Genomic DNA, 22,065 nt, shown 5'->3' on the forward strand with positions numbered 1-22,065 from the left:
AAGGGAACATTAAACACACAATTTTTTGTAGTTTTGAACTCGATACCTAGTTATATAGGCTCCACCAAACAAGATTTCATCTTGGATTTGTTTCTTGCTCCCTTTGTAAAATAATGAAACCATTACTCATCCACACAAAGGCACTGCAACACCACAAACAACAAGTAGGTGTTAGGATTACCTCACAGGTGCTCTATTCTATGCATTTGGTTGAGTGGTTTTGTGAGAGGAAAATTGAGAAATAACTTTTCCTCTATTGTAAAACTCAGATAGGTCTAAAAAGTTATGAGAATGCGTTCACTTTATATGAATTATTCTCATAACCCTAGACACAAATATTTCACTCCATATCCTAATTTCAAATTGTTACCTTTGGCCCTAAACTTTTAGTTTCTTTCAATTATACCCAATATTTATAAATATCAAGCACATTAATAGAGATCTATATTCATTGTATTTGGGAAAACTAAGTGATTCATTTTTTATGCAATAAATCAAAAGTTTTTGAGTTATAGCAAACAATCTCTTATTGTGTGTAACTCATAGATTTCTTGTTAAATTAAAAGTGAATAAATGCATAATTAATGTACAATTAATCATCTATTTATTTACAGACTATGAGTAGTCTTTAGAAAAACATCATGGATGTTAATGTTTACAACCTTCTTGGGCAATGAAAAAGCAAATTAAAATATTATAAATATCAAACAAAACTATAAAAAGTTTCTAAGATCTCATTTGTAAACTCATTGTTTCACAAACATGACAAACCAAACATAAGGTGTTTATAGTAATTAAACTTGCATTTGGAGGCTCCTTTATCTTTCACAACTTCTTGGAAAAGATTGTAATTACTTTGAAACCCAAACGTAGAGTCACACCTTAATATCCATACGAAGCACGAATAAAAGAAGGATGAGAACACACACAAGAGTCTGTTAGAAGGAGATGCACATGCAAGGGTGTTTGGTGCACATACAAGTGTACATAGTGTGTTTTGGGAAAAAAATTCTAAAATTGTGAAATCACATCTGTATATATAGACGTCATGTACGGGCATACATCCATGATGTATGATCATATATCATGATATACATATCTCGTATAATCTATGATATATCCAAATTTTAGGATGGATAAGGATAATCCTTATCCAAGGACCATGCATGTTTGTGTATTATCTATGTACAATTGTGCATAGGCGAAAGTTATCCATTAAGGTTCATCCTTATCTAATTGGATAGACCATAACTTCCATAATTTCAATCACACTCCAACATTTCAACACTATTATACTTTGGTTTCTAGGTGCAACAAATAGTACATTGAGCCTAAAGACATCTCAAGACTCATAATCATTTATATGGGTTTTGGATCAAATTTATCCCAAATAATCTTATGCCTTTAGAGCTTGATCAACTCTTATTACATGTGACCTTATAGACTCTCTATTAGGTCGATGTCAAGCTGTCGACTTAATAGCCATTTGAACACAAACCAAAATTGGCCTCTAACATGACATCACGGCCACTCAATTAATGAAATGTCAACGATTGAATCTTAGCATGTCATTGATACAAGTATTCATATAATTTGATCATTTCATCATATGATGTCTCTTTGAGGTTGAGGTTGAGATTTAATGTCTCCTTTAGGGAATCCTCGATATACATGGATCGACAATTTCAATGACCAAATGATATTAGATCGAGCACTAACTCAATCTTACTGTGACCACAAATTTAAGTAGTCATTGTCATATGTTAGTTGGTTTATCTAAGATATTAGCTCTCATGTTCAAGAGTAATGAATTCTATGTTGATCCATTATAGTCTTCAAACATATTTAGATATGACCAATCACCACATTTCTAGCAACCTTTTATATGACTACGTTAGACTGGTGTTAAACCATAATAATCCTTGCACAAAATGGTTCAATGACTTTAGGTCTAAAGATCATATGTACCACTATTTGTTAAAAGGATTTATTCCATAAATATTAAAACAATTGTCCATATGAAATCCTTTTGATGGCTTTGTTTGGTGGACATGTCTACAATATGCACTCATGTTTTGTATCAAGTCATCAATGAACAACTTTGACATATGAGATATGTCACCACCTTTCGATAGGTTGTTTAATATTATGATAGTTCTAACTGTATCACTTGTGTCATTAGTCGAGGTAATATCAGAACTACAAATGTTTTAAGAATGATGACCTAATGTGAATATAGGGTTTTCACGATAAGTTGACATAAACCCTTCGTCATGGTTCAAACACTTTAAGGACATTTATCTAATTGTAAAAATAATATGAGATAAATACTTGTCATTTATTATTAATTTAATACATGATTACAAGTTACATAAAATTACACTAGTGACAATTGACTTTAAAGCACTACCTTAACAATGGCCACCTAATTAACAAAGAATTAATGTTAAACTAATTATACATTTTAATGGTAAAATTATCATGTAATCGAATTCTTTTTTCATGTTACATCTCATCAACATTGAGGTACAAAAGTGTTGTCTACCTCAGTTTTTTTGGCTTTATGATTTGACTTTTGAAGTAGTGATAAAATATTATTGGATTTGGGTACTGACCTAATCCCATTATGGCCATAAATTTAGTTCATCATACTCTTCGTTAAATAGTGTCATTTGATATCTTATCTCATACTTGGAAGTGATAAATCTTATGTCAATCCACCATAGCCTTGTCACACTTATTGACATAGCCAATAACTATTGTATTGATAACCCTAACAAGAAGGCTATGTTAGACTAGTGTCAAACTAGGTCCATTGATGCAAGAGATGTTCCGGTTATCTTAAGTCTGAGAATCATATACACTACCGTCATTGAAGTATTTGTTTCACAAACATTGGGCTTACCATTTATGTGGAATTTTCTAGTGGATCAATTCGGTGAATATGCAGTTAACATACACTTATGTGTTAAACCAAGTTGACACTAATAAAGGGGAAGAATATGGATTAGATGGAATCAAGAGGTTATTGATATAGAATTTGTTCATATGACAAACCAGTGCAAACATAGAAAGGTTACAATAAAAGAAAACAATAAAATTTGTTACTATACTATTATGTATAGAATGAACAATCTAGCCAAGAGAATAAAGTTATGGAATAACTTGGCGAATTACAATACCACTTATGGAAACCAACCTTGGGTTATTATTGGTGATTTCAATGCAACAAGAAAAAACAATAAGAAGAATGAAAGATTTAGGGAAAGAAAACCATATAGTGATGATTTGGAGATTATGTGTAATATTGTTGAGTTAGAAGACCTTGTTTTTAAGGGATGTTTTTGCATTTCGAGCAACAAACGAGATGCAAATAGAAGAATATGTTGTAAGTTGGATCAGGTCCTAATTAGTGTACTCAAATCAAAGTTATTTTGCTAGGATTCATTACCAACCTTATCAAATGCATATTTTTTGCTAACTTTGGACAAAGTCACAATTAAAAGGCCTTCCATTGGAGAACCTATGGTGCTTCAGGTGAACTCAGACGAATATAAAAGAAAGACGAATATAAAAGAAATGAGTAAAATATGAGATCGAAGTGTGACCATTGTAAGAAAATTGATCACATCAAAGAAAATTGTTTTGAAATTGTATAGTACCTAACAAATTGGCAAAATAAGAGAAAAGGGAAACCCCCAATAAATGGAACAATGATTAATTGAAGGGAAGACGCCTTCCAACAACAAAACTCTCATGGAACAACCTTGTCACAAGAACAACTTAATCAACTACTAGTTTTGTTGTGAGAGAAAATCAAGTTGGAACCATGATGAATTTTATTAGTACTATGACTAGAGCCCTAACTTGCCTACGATGTGGCTTTATTTGATCTTTTGAGCATGTGTGCATGGCATTCATAGAATAGATTCAAAATACGACACTAGGTTTTATTCTTCTTCCTGATAGATACTATTCACATTGTTTACCAATGCACTTAATCTTCTATCTATCCATGTCTAACTTGGCCACTTTGTATTGGAATTTTTTCTCCAATGCAAATTGAGCCACTGCATCTTTCAAGTGTTTTTTATTCATAAAAATGTCACCAACTTTTAATCTCTTGCACCAATCCTGCACCATTTGATGTTGTTGAAGACTATAGGGATATTATCAAAAAATATATCAACATAATTCTTGCTACCTTAAAAAGGATCTTTAAGTTAGAAATTATTTATATCATAGTTAACATGTGATGTATCCTTTAGGTCTGGCTCATCAAAAGGAATATTAGCTATCGCATTCCCATCAAAGTCACCCCAATCTAGAACCTTCTCTTCCTCATCAAATTCCTTTTTCAATTCACCATCGTTGTTGTCATTTATTTCTTCTTCTTCTTGTGTTTCAACGAAAGTACATGTAACAAAAATTGAGATACATTCCTAGACGTATTTTTACATGTCAATAAAACCCTTGATATTTTCATCACTTTTGATTTTTTACAAGGGAGTCTAGCTCGATACGTTTTGGTTTTATACATAATTGAATGTTGTTTCAGATCAGATCAATACCATATTTTTCACTCAACAACTAGATAAATCTTTCAAGTATTGTTTCGAATGAAATTTTAACCACTACTTTAAAACCTCCAATGTATTTCATCATATTATGATCACGTTAAATCTATTCTCCTTTGAAATGAATAACAACATAACCCATCGTTTTAATTATCAATCTTATAACGAACAATATTAATTAAAAAAATTTATCGAAAAAATACACATTAAACTTTACCAATATAACAAATGCCCCATATATTTTTTAACCCCTTTTTATATTATCAAAAATCAAAATATCTCGTATATTTTTTTAACATATACGAACTTGATACTTTTATAATATCTAAATGCCCCGCAATTTTGGTGTATTTCATTTAGCACCGTTATATTTTGTCTAATTTCAAAATACCTCTATAACTTTCTTGCATTTTCCACTTCATATATTATCAAAGATTAAAATATCCACTATATTTTTCTAACATATATGAATTTGATATTCTTATGTTTAAATTCCCCTCCCCAAGCAAACAAATTGGTTTATTTCTTTGCCACCTTTATATTTTTTTGCTATTTCATTTAACTCTCTTATATTATCAAAGATCAAAATACCCCATATATTTTTTCTAACATATACAAACTTAATATTCTTATAATATCTAAATGCCCCCCAATTTCGAATTATTTTATTTACCTCCCTCATATTTTATCTAATTTCAAAAAATCCCTTATATTTTTTTAATATTTCTTTAACCCCCTCATATATTAACACAAATCAAATGCCCCATGTATTTTCTTAGCATATACAAACTTAATATTCTTATAATATTAAAATGCTCTCTCAATTTTGACCTATTTCATTTACCACCCTCATATTTTATTTAATTTTAAAATACCCCTTATAGTTTTCTAATATTTCATTTGCCACTCTCATATATCGTCAAATCTTAAAATACCTCTATATTTTTTCAACAATTTTCATTTAACACTTTCATACAATTTAAAATACCCCTTATATTTTTTAATATTTTTTAAACCCCTCATATATTTTCAAATATCCAAATGTCCTCTATGCCATTACATTAATAAAATATACGAACTTAATTTAACAAATAAATTAAGTTTTGGATTAAAATTAGCATAAATACCTTATTATCACGGATTTGTTTGATTCAAACTCAAAAATATGAATTTTCTTCTTTCTGAACGAACCTATAGTATTAGATACTGAGTGAAAAATGAAATTTTGAATGGTGTGAGGAAAGTATGAGGGTGAGAGTTTATAAAAAATTTTGAGACATTTTTGCTTAAACTTTTGAAAAGAGGGTATTTTTGCTTAGAATTTATGACGGGAGACCTTTTTGCTTAATATTATGTGTATTTACTATAATAACCCTTTTTAAAATAAAATAAAGGCCAAAGGACTATTTCCCACCCAAGGTAAGCTGCAATCTCAAGTTTCCACCCTTTATCTTTGATAATATCAAATACCCACCCATAAGCAGTTAGAATTAACAGAATCCTAACCCCTTGAAATTTTATCTCATTTTGCCCCCATAAACTTTAAAACTAAAAGTTTTCCCTCAACCCAAGTTTTCAAAAATTGCATTTCCCCCCTAGGGTTTCCAAACTTCAGATCCAATTTTTCTAATGACGACCGACGATCTCCGAGCACCTACTCTCTCTCTCCGACCGCCCCTCTTTTCGATCGTACACTTTCGACGCTATACGGCGTCCTCATTGACGAAGATGAATCGTCTTTATTTTTTACGAAGATGATTCGTCGACGACGACTCCTAGGAGGGGAAGACACCGCACGGTCGGAAAGAGGAGACGTCGGGGAGGAAGAGACGTCGCCTGGAGATCGTTGGTCGTTGCCGAAAAATTCAATCCAAAAGTTTGGAAACCCTAGGGGGTAAAATGTTGTTTTTGAAAACTTGGATTGGGGGAAATTGTTAGTTGTTAGGGTTTGGGTGTAAAAAAGAAATTAAATTAAAGTTTATTTTTAATATTACAGAAAAAATGACAATTTTACCCTTGAATCCGTTTTTTTTAACAGCCCATGGATAGGTAAATGGGTTTTTCAAAGTTAACGAGTGAGAATTTGCAGAAAAAGTAAACCTTGGGTGGGACATAGTCCTTTGGCCTAAAATAAAACAAAAAATTTTAATTATATTTATTTGGAACCTTTAATAGTAAATACTACAAATTTTATCCTTTTTAAGAAAAAATAATTCCGTTTATTCAATAAAAAAATTTAAAAATTAAATTTATTCAATTTAAAAATTAAAGTTAAATTTCTTTATAAAAAAAAAGTATTCTCTAAATGTTATTATCCCAATAAAGGAAAGTAGATTTGATATTTTATCCTAGAAAACGAAATCAAAATATCTGGCTCTTATTAAACGGAAATTTTTGGATTGAATATGTGGGCGGATGGTAAAGGAGAATGTAGGTTGAAGCCACAGGGAAGCATCATAACATTCTAACACTTTCATTCTAAGTCCGAGTAAACCATATTTAATGTATGAAGTAATACTAAATATACAAATGGTAAATATTATATGTATAAATAAATTGATATATTATAATATTTAAAATTATTAAATCACATAATAATATATTAATTTGTTTTTACTTATTAGGATTAATCGTTTGTACATAAAGTATCGTTAAAGTTGCCTTAAAAACATAACCTAAGCAAAGTGATAAAACCATCACAAACAAGTAGGATTACATTTAAGCCAAGCCGAGTATAGTTTAACTTGAATTTGGTTCAATTGTATTAAGATAGAGCTTGAACTCAAACTCAATTCAATTGTATTAAAACAAAGCTGGTGTGTTTTCATTAATTCAATTGCAACGACACACACAACACAAAACCCTAGAATCACTGTTTATTTGGTGGGCAAATTTTTCTTTTTCAAATTTGACCATCCAAATAATCTCCAATTCACACCAAAGTTATATCAATGCAAAGAGAACTCAAAGAACTTTCTATCAAGCTATGACAACAATCATAACTCATCAGATAAAGCAATCGAAACGTGTGACAAAGTCAATGGTAAAATTGTAATTATTTTGCAACTCTCTGCCATGGAACTTCAAATATATGCACATGCAATCAGTTTGGATTTTAAGGCAAAAACATAAATATTGACCAAGGCATAAAGGAAATTCCATTTTGCCACCAATTCTTCCACCAAGAATAAATTAGATAAAAGAAAATAGAGAAAGCTAAAAAAGCTTTATTTCAAACTTTCATTATATCAAATTTTTAACCTTTACAAGAGTATGACCACCCTTCTATATGGGAAAGAAGTAGCGGTAGGATACAATGTTTTCCCACAAAAGTCAACTAAAAATGGTATGAATTAAACTAAGTCATTCATTCTAAACCAAGTTCATAGATAGTAATTAACTAAAGACAAAAATTAATTGTTTTTTTTTTTAACTTTAAGAATTATGTTTCCTAACTAAAACAATCAAATTATAATTTAGTTCCAATATAACTAAAAACTAATTTTGGACTCTTTGGGCTTCTAAAAATGATGCTTGGACGTTTGGGCTATTGATAAACTTCCAAAGTCACATTTTGGATCAATTGGAGCAAACTATTCACTTGGACTTTAGGGCCAATGAAGAAGGATGACATCCTTGGGTTTGTGCATCGTTGGAAATTCATGTTCCTTAGCTTCTTGGGTGGTAAGTAGGCTTGAGGTAGATTCGGAGGCCAAAAGTGAAGAGATGGTCGTATATGCATCAAAAGCCAAACTCGTTGAGCTTGAAACTTTTTGTCTTGAGCTCAAGCTCAAAGTAAGAATAGTCAAATTGATCTTGATTCAAAAAATTATATCATAACTTATACATTATTGCTCAACCTCATTTTAAAGTTAATGAATAAAAATTAAGGGTATAAATGTCACATTATATGTTAAACTTTTTAATAATTTGTCAACATTTTAATCAAACTAAGTCCTGAGCTCACGATCTCACCAAGCTTGTCAACAACAAAATTGAATTCGAATAGTTTGCCATCCTGCTCACCGTTCAAGTCAGGCCCCAAGCAGTAACTTGTAATTAACTCCATCTATGGTCCATCTTAGCTAGCTTAATGAATCTGAAAATAATGCAAGTGCGTCTCTCTTCTTCTTGGCTTTTGATTCTTGAAGCATGTGATGTGCCTGTTAGGCGCCACAATTGGGAGCCTAAATTATTGGTGAAGCCAACCAACTGCCAACACTTTCCATTTATTTGTGTCTATTTCCTTTACCTAAACAATATATATATAGTTTAATATTAAATAGTATAAAATTATTATATGACTGTATGATTTTAAATTATAAATAAAATAAATAATTATATTATTTAATTATATAATAAATTTGTTTTTTACCTATTAACACATATTATTTATATATATATAATATCACTCATAATTTTGGATTGATTTCCTCTTTGCCGAAGTACCCAAATTATTTTAAAAAAAAAAAAAAGTTAAGGTGAACTTTTAATTTAGAAACTGAAACTAGATTATCAGGGTGAAGAAAGAAAATCTTTTGGGGCCCAACCCAATGCATCTTCAATAAATGAAGGATTTGAAATAAACTTAATTTGTTCGAATTCGGCTCCTAATCCTACCAAAATTTGACATAAATCATATATATTTATGAAGCAGAGAGCGACTGGGAACTACTTCCAGATATGATCTTACCTAAATATCAATTTTTTTTTTTTTTTTTAAAAGATAAGTATGTACATTAAAAACCGGAAGACAGGACATAAATGCAACTTAAGTTCATCCCACAGAGACAACGAAAGGGCACATATCATCTAAAAGTAGCTCACATTGCATATTACACACACAAAAGTCAATCCTTGTAGCAATGAGAATAAGCTTTTGATGACCAACTGTAGCAAAGCACTACTCACCATCATTGCCTAAAAATAATCTTTCCTAAATTATGATTAAGAGGTGTTTACTGTATGCATTTGATGTGCCTAAGCCTAATTATGAAATTAATGAGAGGCCAAAGGACTTATTCCCACTCAAAGTATACTATATTCCCAAATTCTCATCCGTTAACTTTGAAAATCTCATTTACCCATTTATAGTTGGTTATAGTTAACGAAACCATAATTCCTTAAAATTTTATCTCATTTTTTCCTTAAACCCTAAACATTAATAATTTTTTTCCTAAACTAAATTTTAAAAAATCATATTTCTCTCCTACGGTTTTTTTTAATATCTGATCACTCTTTTCGATGTCATCGTCAATAGTCTCTCCTTCCCGATAGATCCCCTTCCTTTGACAGTTTACTTCAACCAAAACCTAGCCCCTCTGACATCATGCGATGTCGTCTGGAAAGACGATTCATATTTCCAAACAATGTTGTATGACGTTGGAGGGTTGAGGATTCATTAAAGCTAAATGTTAGAGAAAGGGGAACCATTGGGAGGGAGAGACAATCAACAGTTGCGCTACAGAGAGTGGTCGAATACTAAAACTAAACCCTAGAGCAAAAATGTGATTTTTTAAAACTTGAGTTAGAGAAAAAAATGGTTAATTTTTAAAATTTAGATAAATAAAAAAAATAAGTAAAATTTTAGTTTATTTTTAATATTATATATAAAATAATAAATTACTCTTAAAATTAATTGGCTTAATAGCTTATTGATGAGTAAATAATATTTTCAAAATTAAGAGAGGAAAACTTAAAAATGCAACCTACTCTGAATGGGAATAAGTCCTGTGGCCTTAACAAAATTATTATAAATGACCTCCCTTTGTTATCTTTTTTACTTCCTTCTTTAACCTCCGTTGATGATACTAATTATGCCTTGAACCAATTGATCTCGATGATGAGGACGTACATGGATTACCATGTAATGCTCCCACAGGATCATCACCCAGGCTGCATAAAAGCAACTGGTCCATAAGGCCGTTGAATCAGGCTCAGATTACTGCTGGGTGGGCCCTTCTTCTAACCTATTTATTCTTTGGCACTTCCTCTCAAACCCCAGAACTTATCACACATCCTCCACGTGTCACGCGCAAGACTGAAAAAGTCATTGATTTTTTTATTTGGTTTGTTGATGACGTGTCCAATGCCCACCAAACCAATTGCATATCCACTTTACAGCCTTTTGTGATGAAGCAAACGATATTGCCTCACGCGAAATTACCTTCTACAAATGTCGAGATGATTATTAAATTCATAACCAAGATTAACACATTAATTAAGTCATTAATTATTCTTAAAGATCATTAAAATCGGATTTCTTTTCGTCTTAACTAGACAGCCCAATTTAATTGGCTGTAAGTAGCTACTGGCTTTTATTTGTAGTCGTAGTTGAGGCAGTGGATCAACTCATTGTGCGCCCACAGAACTGGTCACAGCGCTTTTTGTTGCCCCAAGAATCACCCGTGCCTGTCACTGTACTGCTTGGGTCAACTTTTGCACGTGAGTGAGAGACTGAGAGTTACTTTATTTTCCTCAACAAATATTAATTTTGTTTAACTCATTTATTAATTTTTGCGAATAATATATAATCTACACTGCCACGTTCAAGTTCCAACTATTTCACTTGCTTTGATTTTAACAGTCTTAAAACGTGGAGCATCCCGATCAAATGATATTAAACCGTGATTTAACTAATATGTTAGATAAGTTTAATTGATATTTTGATATAGCAATAATATTATATAATTAAATTTTATCTTAAAATTTTAATTATATTGCATTATCAAACTAATTAACCTATTAATTGATCCCGTGATTGGGGAACCGCCGGTGGTTATTATATAGCATCTCGTTTTAATAAAAAAGGCCAAAAGTTATTCCCACGTAAGGCTTATTGCAAACCCAATGGTATATGATAAATATTAAAAATTTAAATTTTCACCCATAATATGTTAAAAATAATTAGTTTTAAGAGTAAAATTATTATTTAAATAATAATATATTAAAAATAATAAAATATTATCTATTTTCTCCTTAGGTTTATAAAACTAATAATTTTTCTCTTTAAAGTTAAACTTTGAAAAATAATATTTTCCCCTTACTAGATTTTGTATTTTTCAACGAGTTTCTCTGACTCTCTCTCCTTTCGATGAGCTTATCTCTCCCCCAGTGACCGTTTCTCCCTTCTCCCTTTTCTTTGGAGTTTTCGTTTCTAATGAAAACATATTGTTTTTATTAGAGACAAAGACTAAAGATATGCATAATTTGATTCAAACCATAAAATCGATCTAAATTATTTAAAAATTATAGTTTGGTTTGTAAAATAGTTTAGGTTGGGTTAAAAATTTTTAAAACTGTTTTTTCAGTTTTGATTACTGTTTAGGTGATTTTTAAACCAAACCAAACTATATATTTTTAAAATGCATATATATAACTATATTTGACATAATTTTTCAAACAAACAATTAGGTAAACAACTTTTTTTTTACATTTATTTTGTCATTTTTTTACATGTATATTGTATATATATTTTATATTTATTTTACACACTTATATTATGTTTTGGAAAATTATAATTCTATTAATTTTATATATACATAAATACGATTTTAAAATATTCAACCCATAATAGTTGAATTATGTATCGTATTATTTATGAAAAACCTAATTTTTTATATTGTGTATCATATATCGTATTATATTATATATATTTTAAAAAATAAAATAATAAAATATTATAATTAACACCTCATCATTTTAAAAAATATCATAAATATCTTTAACATTTTAAAAATTTGCATATACATCCCTATTACACCATTATTTTCTCTAAAAAGGTGTATCAATCTATATCAGTAATACTTATCATATCGTATGATATATTAAATATATCGTATTAATTCGATATACCTTATGATATGTACTATTTTTCATCTGTATCATATTGTATTGTAAAATACATATTGTATATCATATGATACTAATAACTATGGGTTAAATTGTAATTTAAACGAGATCCAACCGTATTTTTTTAGTTTGGTTTGAAACATAAAATAGTTTGGTTTAGAGAATTTTCAAAGCATCTTTTAAGTTTGGTTTGAAAAAACTCTCAAATCGTATTAAATCAAATCATGCATACTCTTAATGAAGACGAATCTTTTTGTCTTTGATAAAGACTTCAGAGAAGGGGGAGAAAGGAAAGATGGTCTCCAAAGGGAGAGAGAGCCAGAGAAACTCGTTGGAAAATGCAAAACTTAGTAGGGAAAAAATATGATATTTTAAAATTTAATTTTTATAAAGAAATTGTCAGTTTTTTAAACCTAAAAGAAAACTAAATAATATTTTATTATTTTAAATATATTACTAATTAAATAATAATTTTACCTTTGAAACTAATTATTTTGATTAATTTTAATATTTTATAGACGGAAGTATAAGTTTTTAATATTTAACGTGTATCAATTATGGTTTACAGTATACCTTGTGTGGGATTGTGTCTAGGGCTGGATTCGAGCCGAATCGAGCTTGAACTCGGCTCGGTTCATATATAGTTGTTGAGCTCAAACTCATGAAAGTCAAGCTCAAACTCGATTCGAATTTAGTTCGATTCATTTTTCGTTATTAAAACGATATCATTTTAATACAAATTGATCAAAACGATGTCGTTTTGTATCAAAATTTTTAATTAAAAAATCTTACGAATAGCTTGAGCTCAATCGAACTCGGTTAAGATTGACTCGTTTCATGCTTATTCGAACCGAGCTTGAGTTAACTCGGTTTGAGTCTAACCCTAATTATGTCATTTGGCCAATAAAAAATTCTCTTCATTTGGTTCATGTGTAATTTTTTTATATAATTTTATATTTTCAAAAATAATATCAATAAGAATTAAGAAACATCATTATTACCCGTGATTAGTGGGCACCAAATACCTTGGATGGATGGTGACTAATTAGAATGGGAAAAAATAATTATGAATACGACGTGAAGTAACGGGCCCAAATTGTCAAATGGAAAAAAACATCACATGGACTGTCCACATTCAATTACTTCCCGAATTTTATTATTTAAGATAATAACTTGTATTTTAAAATCAATTAATCAAAATAATATTTTTATGAAAATACAAAAACAATAAAAAAGTCAAGAAAATTACACTGGACCCACCTCATAGAGCCTAAGACAGCGTAGCAATCAGAGGAAGCAAGTTGGCATGGCAAATGTTGAAAATATGACCAAAATCAAGTGCAAAATTATAACTCGAAAAACATTTGTTACTTTCCTCTTTTGGCTACTTAGTTCTTCTCCGGGTGACCAACCATTCTATTACACTTTCTTTCCCACATGAACGACTCAGTCTCAGTTTAAAACTCGTCACTCACTCACTGCGCTATATTCTTCTTCATTCATGGCCTCTCCATGAACACATACATAATAACCGCATGCATACTCTTCATCACTAAAATGCCTTTCCGTTTTACCCTTAAATTTTCTTTAATATCCAAAACTCTCATCGGAGCCAACCACACCTCTGCTCGTTTCTGCTCTCGCTAAGTAATTGTTCCATCCGTGCTTACTTTTTCGGTAGAAAGTTTTTTTTTTTTTCATTTTGGATTGATTCTTTTATTTTCTCTGAAATATTTTTTACACTAACATGATGGAGCCCAGTACGGGGAAGCCTAGTTTTCTGAGGAATATTCTGATACGACTGCTTCTATTCGGTGTTTTAATCATAGTCGCTAGATTTGCCTACGTTGTTACCGTTACCGGTGAATCATGCGCTCGGGGAAACTTTTGTTTCTTTTCATTGCCGGAAAATTTCAACCTGGTTATTCCCGCTGCGGGTACTGGAGCTTCATCGATCGCGGCTAACAAAGTCGTCCGATCTAATTCGGTGGGTCCCAGTCGTCAGGATCTGTACACCAGCAAAGAGTGGATCACAGCCGTCCATTTCTATTCATCTGTCTTCCAGAATCTGATATCCGAAGGCTACCTTCGTCCAAACGCCAAGTCGTTGTGCGTGGAAACTCAGTACGGCCAGGAAGTGTACGCTTTGAAAGAGATTGGAGTGGAGGACTCGATTGGGATTTTTCGAAAGTCGTCGAAGCCGTTGGTAATTACCGGCGAAGGGCACCGGATACCGTTCAAAAGCAACACTTTTGACTTCATCTTTGTGGGTGGAGCCAGACTGGACAGGTCATCTAAGCCGTTGGATTTTGCAGGGGAGATCGTACGGACGCTGAAATCCAAGGGGTTTGCTGTAGTCCATGTGAAGGCTAAAGATACGTATAGTTTCAATTCTTTTGTTGATTTATTCAATTCTTGTTGTATAGTTGTGAGTTCTCGTGATATAGATGGTTTTGATTCTTCAATGCCTTATATTAGAGAAATAGTGTTAAAGAAAGAAGATGAAATTGAAAAAGACATCATTTTTGGTCAAGCGGGACACAGATTGAATCAACCCAATGTTAATTCGGATAATAAGTGTTGGGTTCCGGGATATAAACAAGAATTTGTCCGGAAGGTTGAACCATTGATTCTAGAAGAGCCATTGAAGCCATGGATTACTTTGAAACGAAATATAAAGAATATAAAGTACTTAACTTCCTTGGCTGATATAAGTTTCAAGAACAGATATGTGTATGTTGATGTTGGAGCTCGGAGTTATGGTTCTAGTATAGGGAGTTGGTTTAGGAAGCAATACCCAAAACAGAACAGAACTTTTGAAGTGTATGCAATTGAGGCTGATAAAACATTTCATGAAGAGTATAAAGCAAAGAAAAAAGTTAAATTGTTACCTTTAGCAGCTTGGGTTAGGAATGAGACGTTGTCCTTTGAAATTAATCGTGACCTTGGTAAGGAGGTTAAAGTTAAAGGTCGAGGAATGGGTAGAATTCAGCCTGTGCAAACATCGCTTTCAGATGGTGGTTTTGATGGCGAAGTGGATATTATTCAGGGGTTTGATTTTGCAGATTGGTTGAAGAAGACAGTAACAGAGAAGGATTTTGTTGTGATGAAGATGGATGTTGAAGGGACTGAGTTTGATTTGATTCCAAGGTTGTTTGAAACTGGGGCAATATGTTTGATAGATGAGATCTTTCTTGAGTGTCATTATAATAGGTGGCAGAAGTGTTGCCCTGGTCAGAGGAGTTCAAAGTATGAGAAGACATACGGGCAGTGTTTGAAGTTGTTTACTTCTATCAGACAAAGTGGTATTATTGTTCATCAATGGTGGTGACTGGTTTGATTTGATTCCAAGGTTGTTTGAAACTGGGGCAATATGTTTGATAGATGAGATCTTTCTTGAGTGTCATTATAATAGGTGGCAGAAGTGTTGCCCTGGTCAGAGGAGTTCAAAGTATGAGAAGACATACGAGCAGTGTTTGAAGTTGTTTACTTCTATCAGACAAAGTGGTATTATTGTTCATCAATGGTGGTGACTGGTATTGATTCTACACATTCTCTGTAATTTTTTAAACCCTAGATATTTCCTGTCTTTTTTTTTTTTTTCAAACTTTACCATGAAAGTGTTGTGAAGTTCTTTTAAGAATTGCAACTGCAAATGAAAATTCCAATACATGATTTTAGGAACTTAAATGGTCTGCTGTTCTAGTAGTGTATAAAACTATGAAGTACAGGCTTTAATTTCTGCAATTAATGAATGTTTGAGTTTGACTTGTTACCCAAATGACCATTTTGATGATTGGAATGTTCCACTTTCTTTCTAGTTTTAGACATGCCTACTAACTGGCATCTTGTTTTAGAGCTGTGTGGCATTCAGAGTTAAGACTTCGCAATACTTTGGTCTTCCAGAATAATATTAGCTTGGTTAGAATCATCAACCCTTGGTTACAGAAGGTACTAATTGTTTAATTCATTCCATCGGAAATTTCCCTTTGTTAGAGCTGTCCATGGAGATTGTAGTGTAATATTTTCTTGGTTGATAAGAACAAGGGTTGGAGATCGCTTGGTGTTTGGTCATTTACCAACTAGAAACACGAGCCTGATTTTTTGTTTGTGCTAGATGGATGCTCCAGAATGGATTGATGTTTTGATAGTGGAAGAGGGCATAATTGTTCATCATGACTTACGATTTTAATTGGTGGTTGTACCTGAATTTTGATAGGCAGTATGCAGAATTTAGTGTTATGATTCATGAGTCATTTACCCATGATCATGAAAAGTGCAGAGTTGAAGGTAGTACAAATCTACCTTTTTAAGTTGGGTCTTTGTCAAAATAGTCACAACTCAAAAGTACTTCTGCAACTTCGAAGGGTTTGAAATCAACAGGTATGTGTAAAACTTTTCGAAAATTGCATCATCAAAGATTCATAAGTAGGGCTGAATTTATATTAAGCCAAACTCAAACAAAGGCGGTATTGATTTGAATCCAGAATGGTCAATTTAAGTATAAGCTAGTGATGAGTTTATTAAAAAGTCATTAGAGAAGAAGGATCATCGAGGAAAATGAAAAATTGTTAGAGAAAATAAAACTGGTGACTTTTCAATGACTCTATCTATTCGAATTGGCTGAACTCAAATTTGAGTTAAACATTGAGTCAAGCATGAGTCGGATGGACTAGGATCCGCTTCTATTGATAAAGCTTAAACACACAAAATTTTAAAAAAATGGAGAAAGAAGAATCATGTAGGAGTTTGTATAATTAAATATTCCATAAAACCAAATCAAATTGTTTAAAAATTACAATTTAATTTGGTTTATTAAACAGTTTGCGGTTTGGATGGTTTTCAAATCAAAAGGTAAATCATAATTTTTTAATATAGGTAAGGTGCTTTTTTATCAGTATTTTTCACTGTTTTTAATAGTGAAAAAAAAGAGTCATTTTCTCAACCATATATTAAATTTATTAAAGAATTTTGTTAATTTTTTAATTAAATTATTGAAAAGATAAAGAAGTTATCAAACTATATAACACTTTATTTTTAAAATTTTATTAAATAATTTTTTGTAGCTCTAATTTATATCAATTTCAATTTAAAAATTACAAGTACAAATATAGATATTAGTTTTAATGATGTATAATCTTATATTTGGGGGTGAATTATAATGTTTGAGAATTGTAGGGGTGTTAATTTTTTTTTGGAAATTCAAAAAAGTATGAGGGCACTTTAGAAATTTTTTAAATTTCAAAATACCCATCAATAATTTAAAAAATGACAATTACACCCCTAAATAACTAATATAATGCAACAAATTAGGTGTTTCCATCATTTTTTTTATATTTTTTTTATCATTTTTTTACATACTTATTGTACGTACATTTCATGTTCATTTTACATAATTATTTTATATCCTAGATAATTATAATTCAATTATTATTTATTAAGTAAGAAATAGTTAGAAATGAATGATTTTTAATGCATTCAAATTGAAATCCAAACTAGATTAAATCATATATTTTAAGTTTGGTTTGGTTTTATTTAAAATCTAAAATTGTTTGAATTAGTTTAAAAAATTTTCAATTCATTTTTTTAGTTTAGTTTAAAAAAATTCTTAAATCACACCTAACCAAACCTTAGACACCCAAAGAAATAAAAAATTTTGGTGGGCTTGATATGTTGGTTTTATTAACGATAATACTGGAAAATATGTTAAAAACTCCAATGTAATGCGTATCCAAAGATGTTCAAGTAATGGAGTCGGGATTTCAAATCAGTCAGCCTCATCAAAACATGTACTATAAAATATATAACCATGGTGCATGCTTTTTTCAGTGGAGTCAATATAAATTTTAGTGGAGCGAAAATTGCGAATTACCATAAAAGAGATCATAGTTATTGAAATTGAACCATATTTTTTAAAATTAAATAGGCTTCTTTTTTTTTTCTAATGGAAGAGATTGAATTCTTGTATTTTCAAAGTGACTGATCTCAAATTTTATTATTAAAAAATTACATTTTTAGATTTTCTAATAAAATTTGAAAGTATGATTTTTTAATTAAAAAATATAAAAATTTAATTTTGTCCAATTAAAAAAGAAGTTTGATTCATTAAATAAAAAGGGAGATAATTCCATAAATTAAAATGATGATGTCTCTCTACTATAAAATACATGCCCATTTTCTGAAATTTCAGAATTTGAGTGGCCTAATGATTGTACTCTGGCTTCGTCCCGGAATTGAAGCCCTTTCTCCTACAGGATTTTGCTTGATATTAGTTTGTTATTTATCTGAAAAGACTCATAAAGATCCACTCTGAACAGAAGTTGAGGATTTTGAGGGCAAAACATGAGGCCATCAAATACTAGAACGGATATACTGAAAATAAGTGTTAAACTGCTTCAATCTCAAGGCAAAGAAATTTCTATATAGAATAATATATCCAAGTAAAATTCAAGTGAGTTTTTGTTTTTCTCATGTGGCACAAATCTATGGCTTTTTGATAAATTTGGGTTTTCTCATGTAGCAAGATCCTCGTTAGCCCGTTCAATCCAAGTAGGTCTAAGTCCATAGACACAGCATTGATCTCGGCTTCATTTTAGCTTAGATAAGTTTCATATTCTAAATGAATCTATGCATATGCAAGCCACACAATAATTCATATAAAACTTTTTGTTTTTTTTTGTTCTCTTCTTTTATCCCAAAACCATATTTCTAACAATTTCAATTCACAAATTTCTCTCTCATTGACCGATGTCCCTGCAACAGCTAAACTACCATATGCAGAATGACACATTCCTTTTTGACGCACACAGTGCAGCTGCTGTAGTTTGCGAACGTTATGAAGGAACAAGGTTGACAGCCGTTGGTGGAAATGGTACTGAGCATACCAATTTTTATTGGATAACGCTTCCCATGGCATTGATTGGCTTATTAACTGGAGTTTTTCAGATTCTTTTCAAGCCTCTTGGCCACCTTTCTTTTGTTTCACAGATGCTTGTAAGTTCTCTTCTCACCCTTATTCTTTTACATTGATATTGGTATTAATTAGTTTCTGTTTACATGTTTGAAGCTGAAGAGATGATTAAGATTGCTTGTTTGTGATTGTTGCAGGCTGGAATGGCCATGGGGCCAACGTGTCTTGGACGCATTGACGCTTTCAACGTCCATGTATTCAGCCCCAGAAATGTTGTGACGTTAAATGTATTTGAAGCTGTGGGAATTTTTTATGTGTTTTACTTGGTTAGCATTCAAACTGACATGAACATGATAAAAAAGGCTGGAAGACTTGCATATATTATAGGCATAGGAACCTATATAATTCCATTTACTGTAACCTATGTTTCGGCTGTGTCAATAAGGAATTCTTACAAATTAGATGAATTACTTCGTCATTCACTGCCAACTGCTGCCGTATTACTACCCACAATTTCTTTTCATGTTATTATCCTTTTCATCACTGAACTCAAACTTCTTAACTCAGAACTAGGCCGCCTTGCTCTATCTTCTGCTTTCATCAACAGCTTAGTAGCCTTTATTATTTTTGTAGTTGGTGATTATGGAGCTCAGAGCACACAACTTCCTGCTAGAGAAATATTTCTAATGATCCTAAATGATGCGGTTCTCATTATAAGCATTGTTTTTGGCGCCCGTCAATTGATGATATGGATGATGAAGCACACCCCAGAAGGAGAGCCCTTGAAGGGTGCTCATGTTTTGGTTGTAAATGTGCTGCTTCTTGTAACCTTTTTTATAGCGGAGATTTCAGGGAGACATAGTTTGATGGGAGGAATTGTGTTAGGAATGGTCACTCCTCATAAGCCTCCAATGGGGAATAGCTTAGCAAGTAAAATTAAATATTTTGTTTGGGCTGTGTTCATTCCTTGTTATTTGTTAAATATTGGCAGACATATCAATATATTCAATGTAAGACTCCAGTCTTTCGTCATTACTGAGTTCCTCGTAACTGAAACTATCTTGGCCAAGTTTTTTGTCACTTTAATCCCTTCACTCTATTACAAAGTACCCTTTATGGATGCTGTCTCACTTGGCTTAGTTTTGAACTGCCGAGGCATCCATGATATGCCAGTTTTCTCCCGTTCTCATAATCTTAAGGTTCTCTTTCTTTCCAACTTCCGTGCTACTTCGGCAACTCAATAATTTCCAAATTCTTACTGTTTACATCATGTGCAGGATTTAACAGGAGAAGTGTTTACTGTCTTGTCAGTGTCAGCAATGTTGCAGACTACCATTATTGTAACTTTACTTAGAAGTTTTTACGACTATTCAAGAAGATATGTAGCCTACAAAAGACGCACACTTGAACATAGTCAACAATTTGCCGAGCTTCGGATCCTGGTTTGTGTTAGTGAATTAGATAATGTGGCTACTGTTGTCAACATCCTTTATGCATCCAATCCTCCCCAAAGTCCTGTTGGGATTTACGTATTGAACCTTGAGGAATACACTGGACGGTTATTGCCTGTAGTAATCCCACATCGATTAGAAAAAAAATCACATTCAAGTGTCAAAACCAACATTGTCGACACCATGATCAATGCATTCTACCATGTTGAACAACAGGGCCAAGGCTATCTTTCAGTGCAGTGTTTCACAGCCATAGCTCCTTATGCTTCCATGCACGACGACATCTGTTCAATGGCATTCGAGAGGGACACTTCTTTAGTGATAATCCCCATTCTTAAAACAGAGAGTGTTATATTCAACAAGGTGGTAAAAAAAGTGTTAAGATTGGCACCATGTTCAGTTGGAATCTTCTTTGATCGTGGGATATTTATGGACTCCAGACCCATTTTGTCACGTCAAGGTTCAATTGCAGTCCATGTATGTGTGATCTTCATAGGGGGTCCTGATGATCGTGAGGCTCTTGTATATAGCCAACGCATGGCTGAGAATCCTAAAATCTTTGTTACAGTCATCCGGGTGGTTCCTAGAAATTCTTACGTACCTGATTTGACAGAAGTGAACAAGGATTTGAACGCGATAGATAGTTTCAAGATGAACACAAGGACTAATAAAAATTATGATTATTATGAGAAGAGTGTAGGAGAGGGAGCTGGCACAGCGAAAATACTTAATAGTTTGGGAAATGATTTTGATCTGTTCATGGTTGGAAGAAGACATGATGAATATACACCAGTGTTGTTTGGATTAGCAGAGTGGAGCAAGCATCTGGAGCTGGGTGTAATTGGTGATATGTTGATTTCTGCAGATTTTAGGAGCGAGGCATCAGTTATGATAATACAACAAGAAGCTTCAGCCGTGGCTGAAATGATTCCAAGCTCAAAATATTCAACCAGCAGCAGAGGCAGGCCACTTCGATAATCAGAAAAGCTTCATTTTTTTTTTGTTTTGTGATTGACAGTATGCAAATATTAGACTACATGGGAGTCCTCTGTGAAGAATGAAAAGAAAATGGCCTGTATAATTGATTTCTAGGTTTTGTTAGTAAAAGAATACAAATTGATATGTAACTTTGTAATTTTGTATAAGTTGTAACAGAAAACGTTGGTGGTAGTGTTTATTGTAACAGAAGCCGTTAGAATCTGTTAGCCATATAGACAGAATAATATGCCAGTTCTGTATTTTGAACTTCAACAAAATCTCCCTCCTAGGGTTCTCC

General features: G+C 31.9%; 2 protein-coding genes across 5 annotated transcripts; both read left to right on the forward strand.

Moving 5' to 3' along the window:
- Positions 1 to 13,819: 13,819 nt before the first annotated feature.
- Positions 13,820 to 16,203, forward strand: LOC123201276. 4 transcript variants are annotated; one of them, XM_044616704.1, is made up of 2 exons: positions 13,820 to 15,752; positions 15,955 to 16,203. In XM_044616704.1, the coding sequence occupies exons 1-2, from the start codon at positions 14,176 to 14,178 to the stop codon at positions 15,959 to 15,961; spliced, it is 1,584 nt and encodes a 527-aa protein (XP_044472639.1). In that variant the 5' UTR covers positions 13,820 to 14,175; the 3' UTR covers positions 15,962 to 16,203. The 4 variants fall into 4 exon arrangements, with proteins under 4 accessions (XP_044472639.1, XP_044472640.1, XP_044472638.1 ...); XM_044616705.1 differs by having other exon boundaries at positions 13,820 to 15,578; positions 15,781 to 16,203; XM_044616703.1 differs by having other exon boundaries at positions 13,820 to 15,560; positions 15,763 to 16,203.
- A 2,972-nt stretch (positions 16,204 to 19,175) lies between these two features.
- On the forward strand, positions 19,176 to 21,767 carry LOC123202264 (cation/H(+) antiporter 27-like). The gene is made up of 3 exons (XM_044618088.1): positions 19,176 to 19,421; positions 19,536 to 20,537; positions 20,616 to 21,767. The coding sequence occupies exons 1-3, from the start codon at positions 19,176 to 19,178 to the stop codon at positions 21,765 to 21,767; spliced, it is 2,400 nt and encodes a 799-aa protein (XP_044474023.1).
- Positions 21,768 to 22,065: the final 298 nt, after the last annotated feature.

The sequence above is a fragment of the Mangifera indica genome, chromosome 18 (assembly GCF_011075055.1).
Source record: "Mangifera indica cultivar Alphonso chromosome 18, CATAS_Mindica_2.1, whole genome shotgun sequence".
In the NCBI taxonomy this organism is placed as follows: domain Eukaryota; kingdom Viridiplantae; phylum Streptophyta; class Magnoliopsida; order Sapindales; family Anacardiaceae; genus Mangifera; species Mangifera indica.

What these genes read in the sequence shown, in the direction of transcription:
- LOC123201276 (XM_044616704.1), top strand. Translation starts at nt 14,176, where the DNA reads ATGATGGAGCCCAGTACGGGGAAGCCTAGTTTTCTGAGGAATATTCTG.
- LOC123202264 (XM_044618088.1), top strand. Translation starts at nt 19,176, where the DNA reads ATGTCCCTGCAACAGCTAAACTACCATATGCAGAATGACACATTCCTT. An exon ending in CTTTTGTTTCACAGATGCTT is followed by an intron (nt 19,422 to 19,535) that starts GTAAGTTCTCTT and finishes TGATTGTTGCAG; the next exon opens with GCTGGAATGGCCATGGGGCC. An exon ending in CCCGTTCTCATAATCTTAAG is followed by an intron (nt 20,538 to 20,615) that starts GTTCTCTTTCTT and finishes CATCATGTGCAG; the next exon opens with GATTTAACAGGAGAAGTGTT.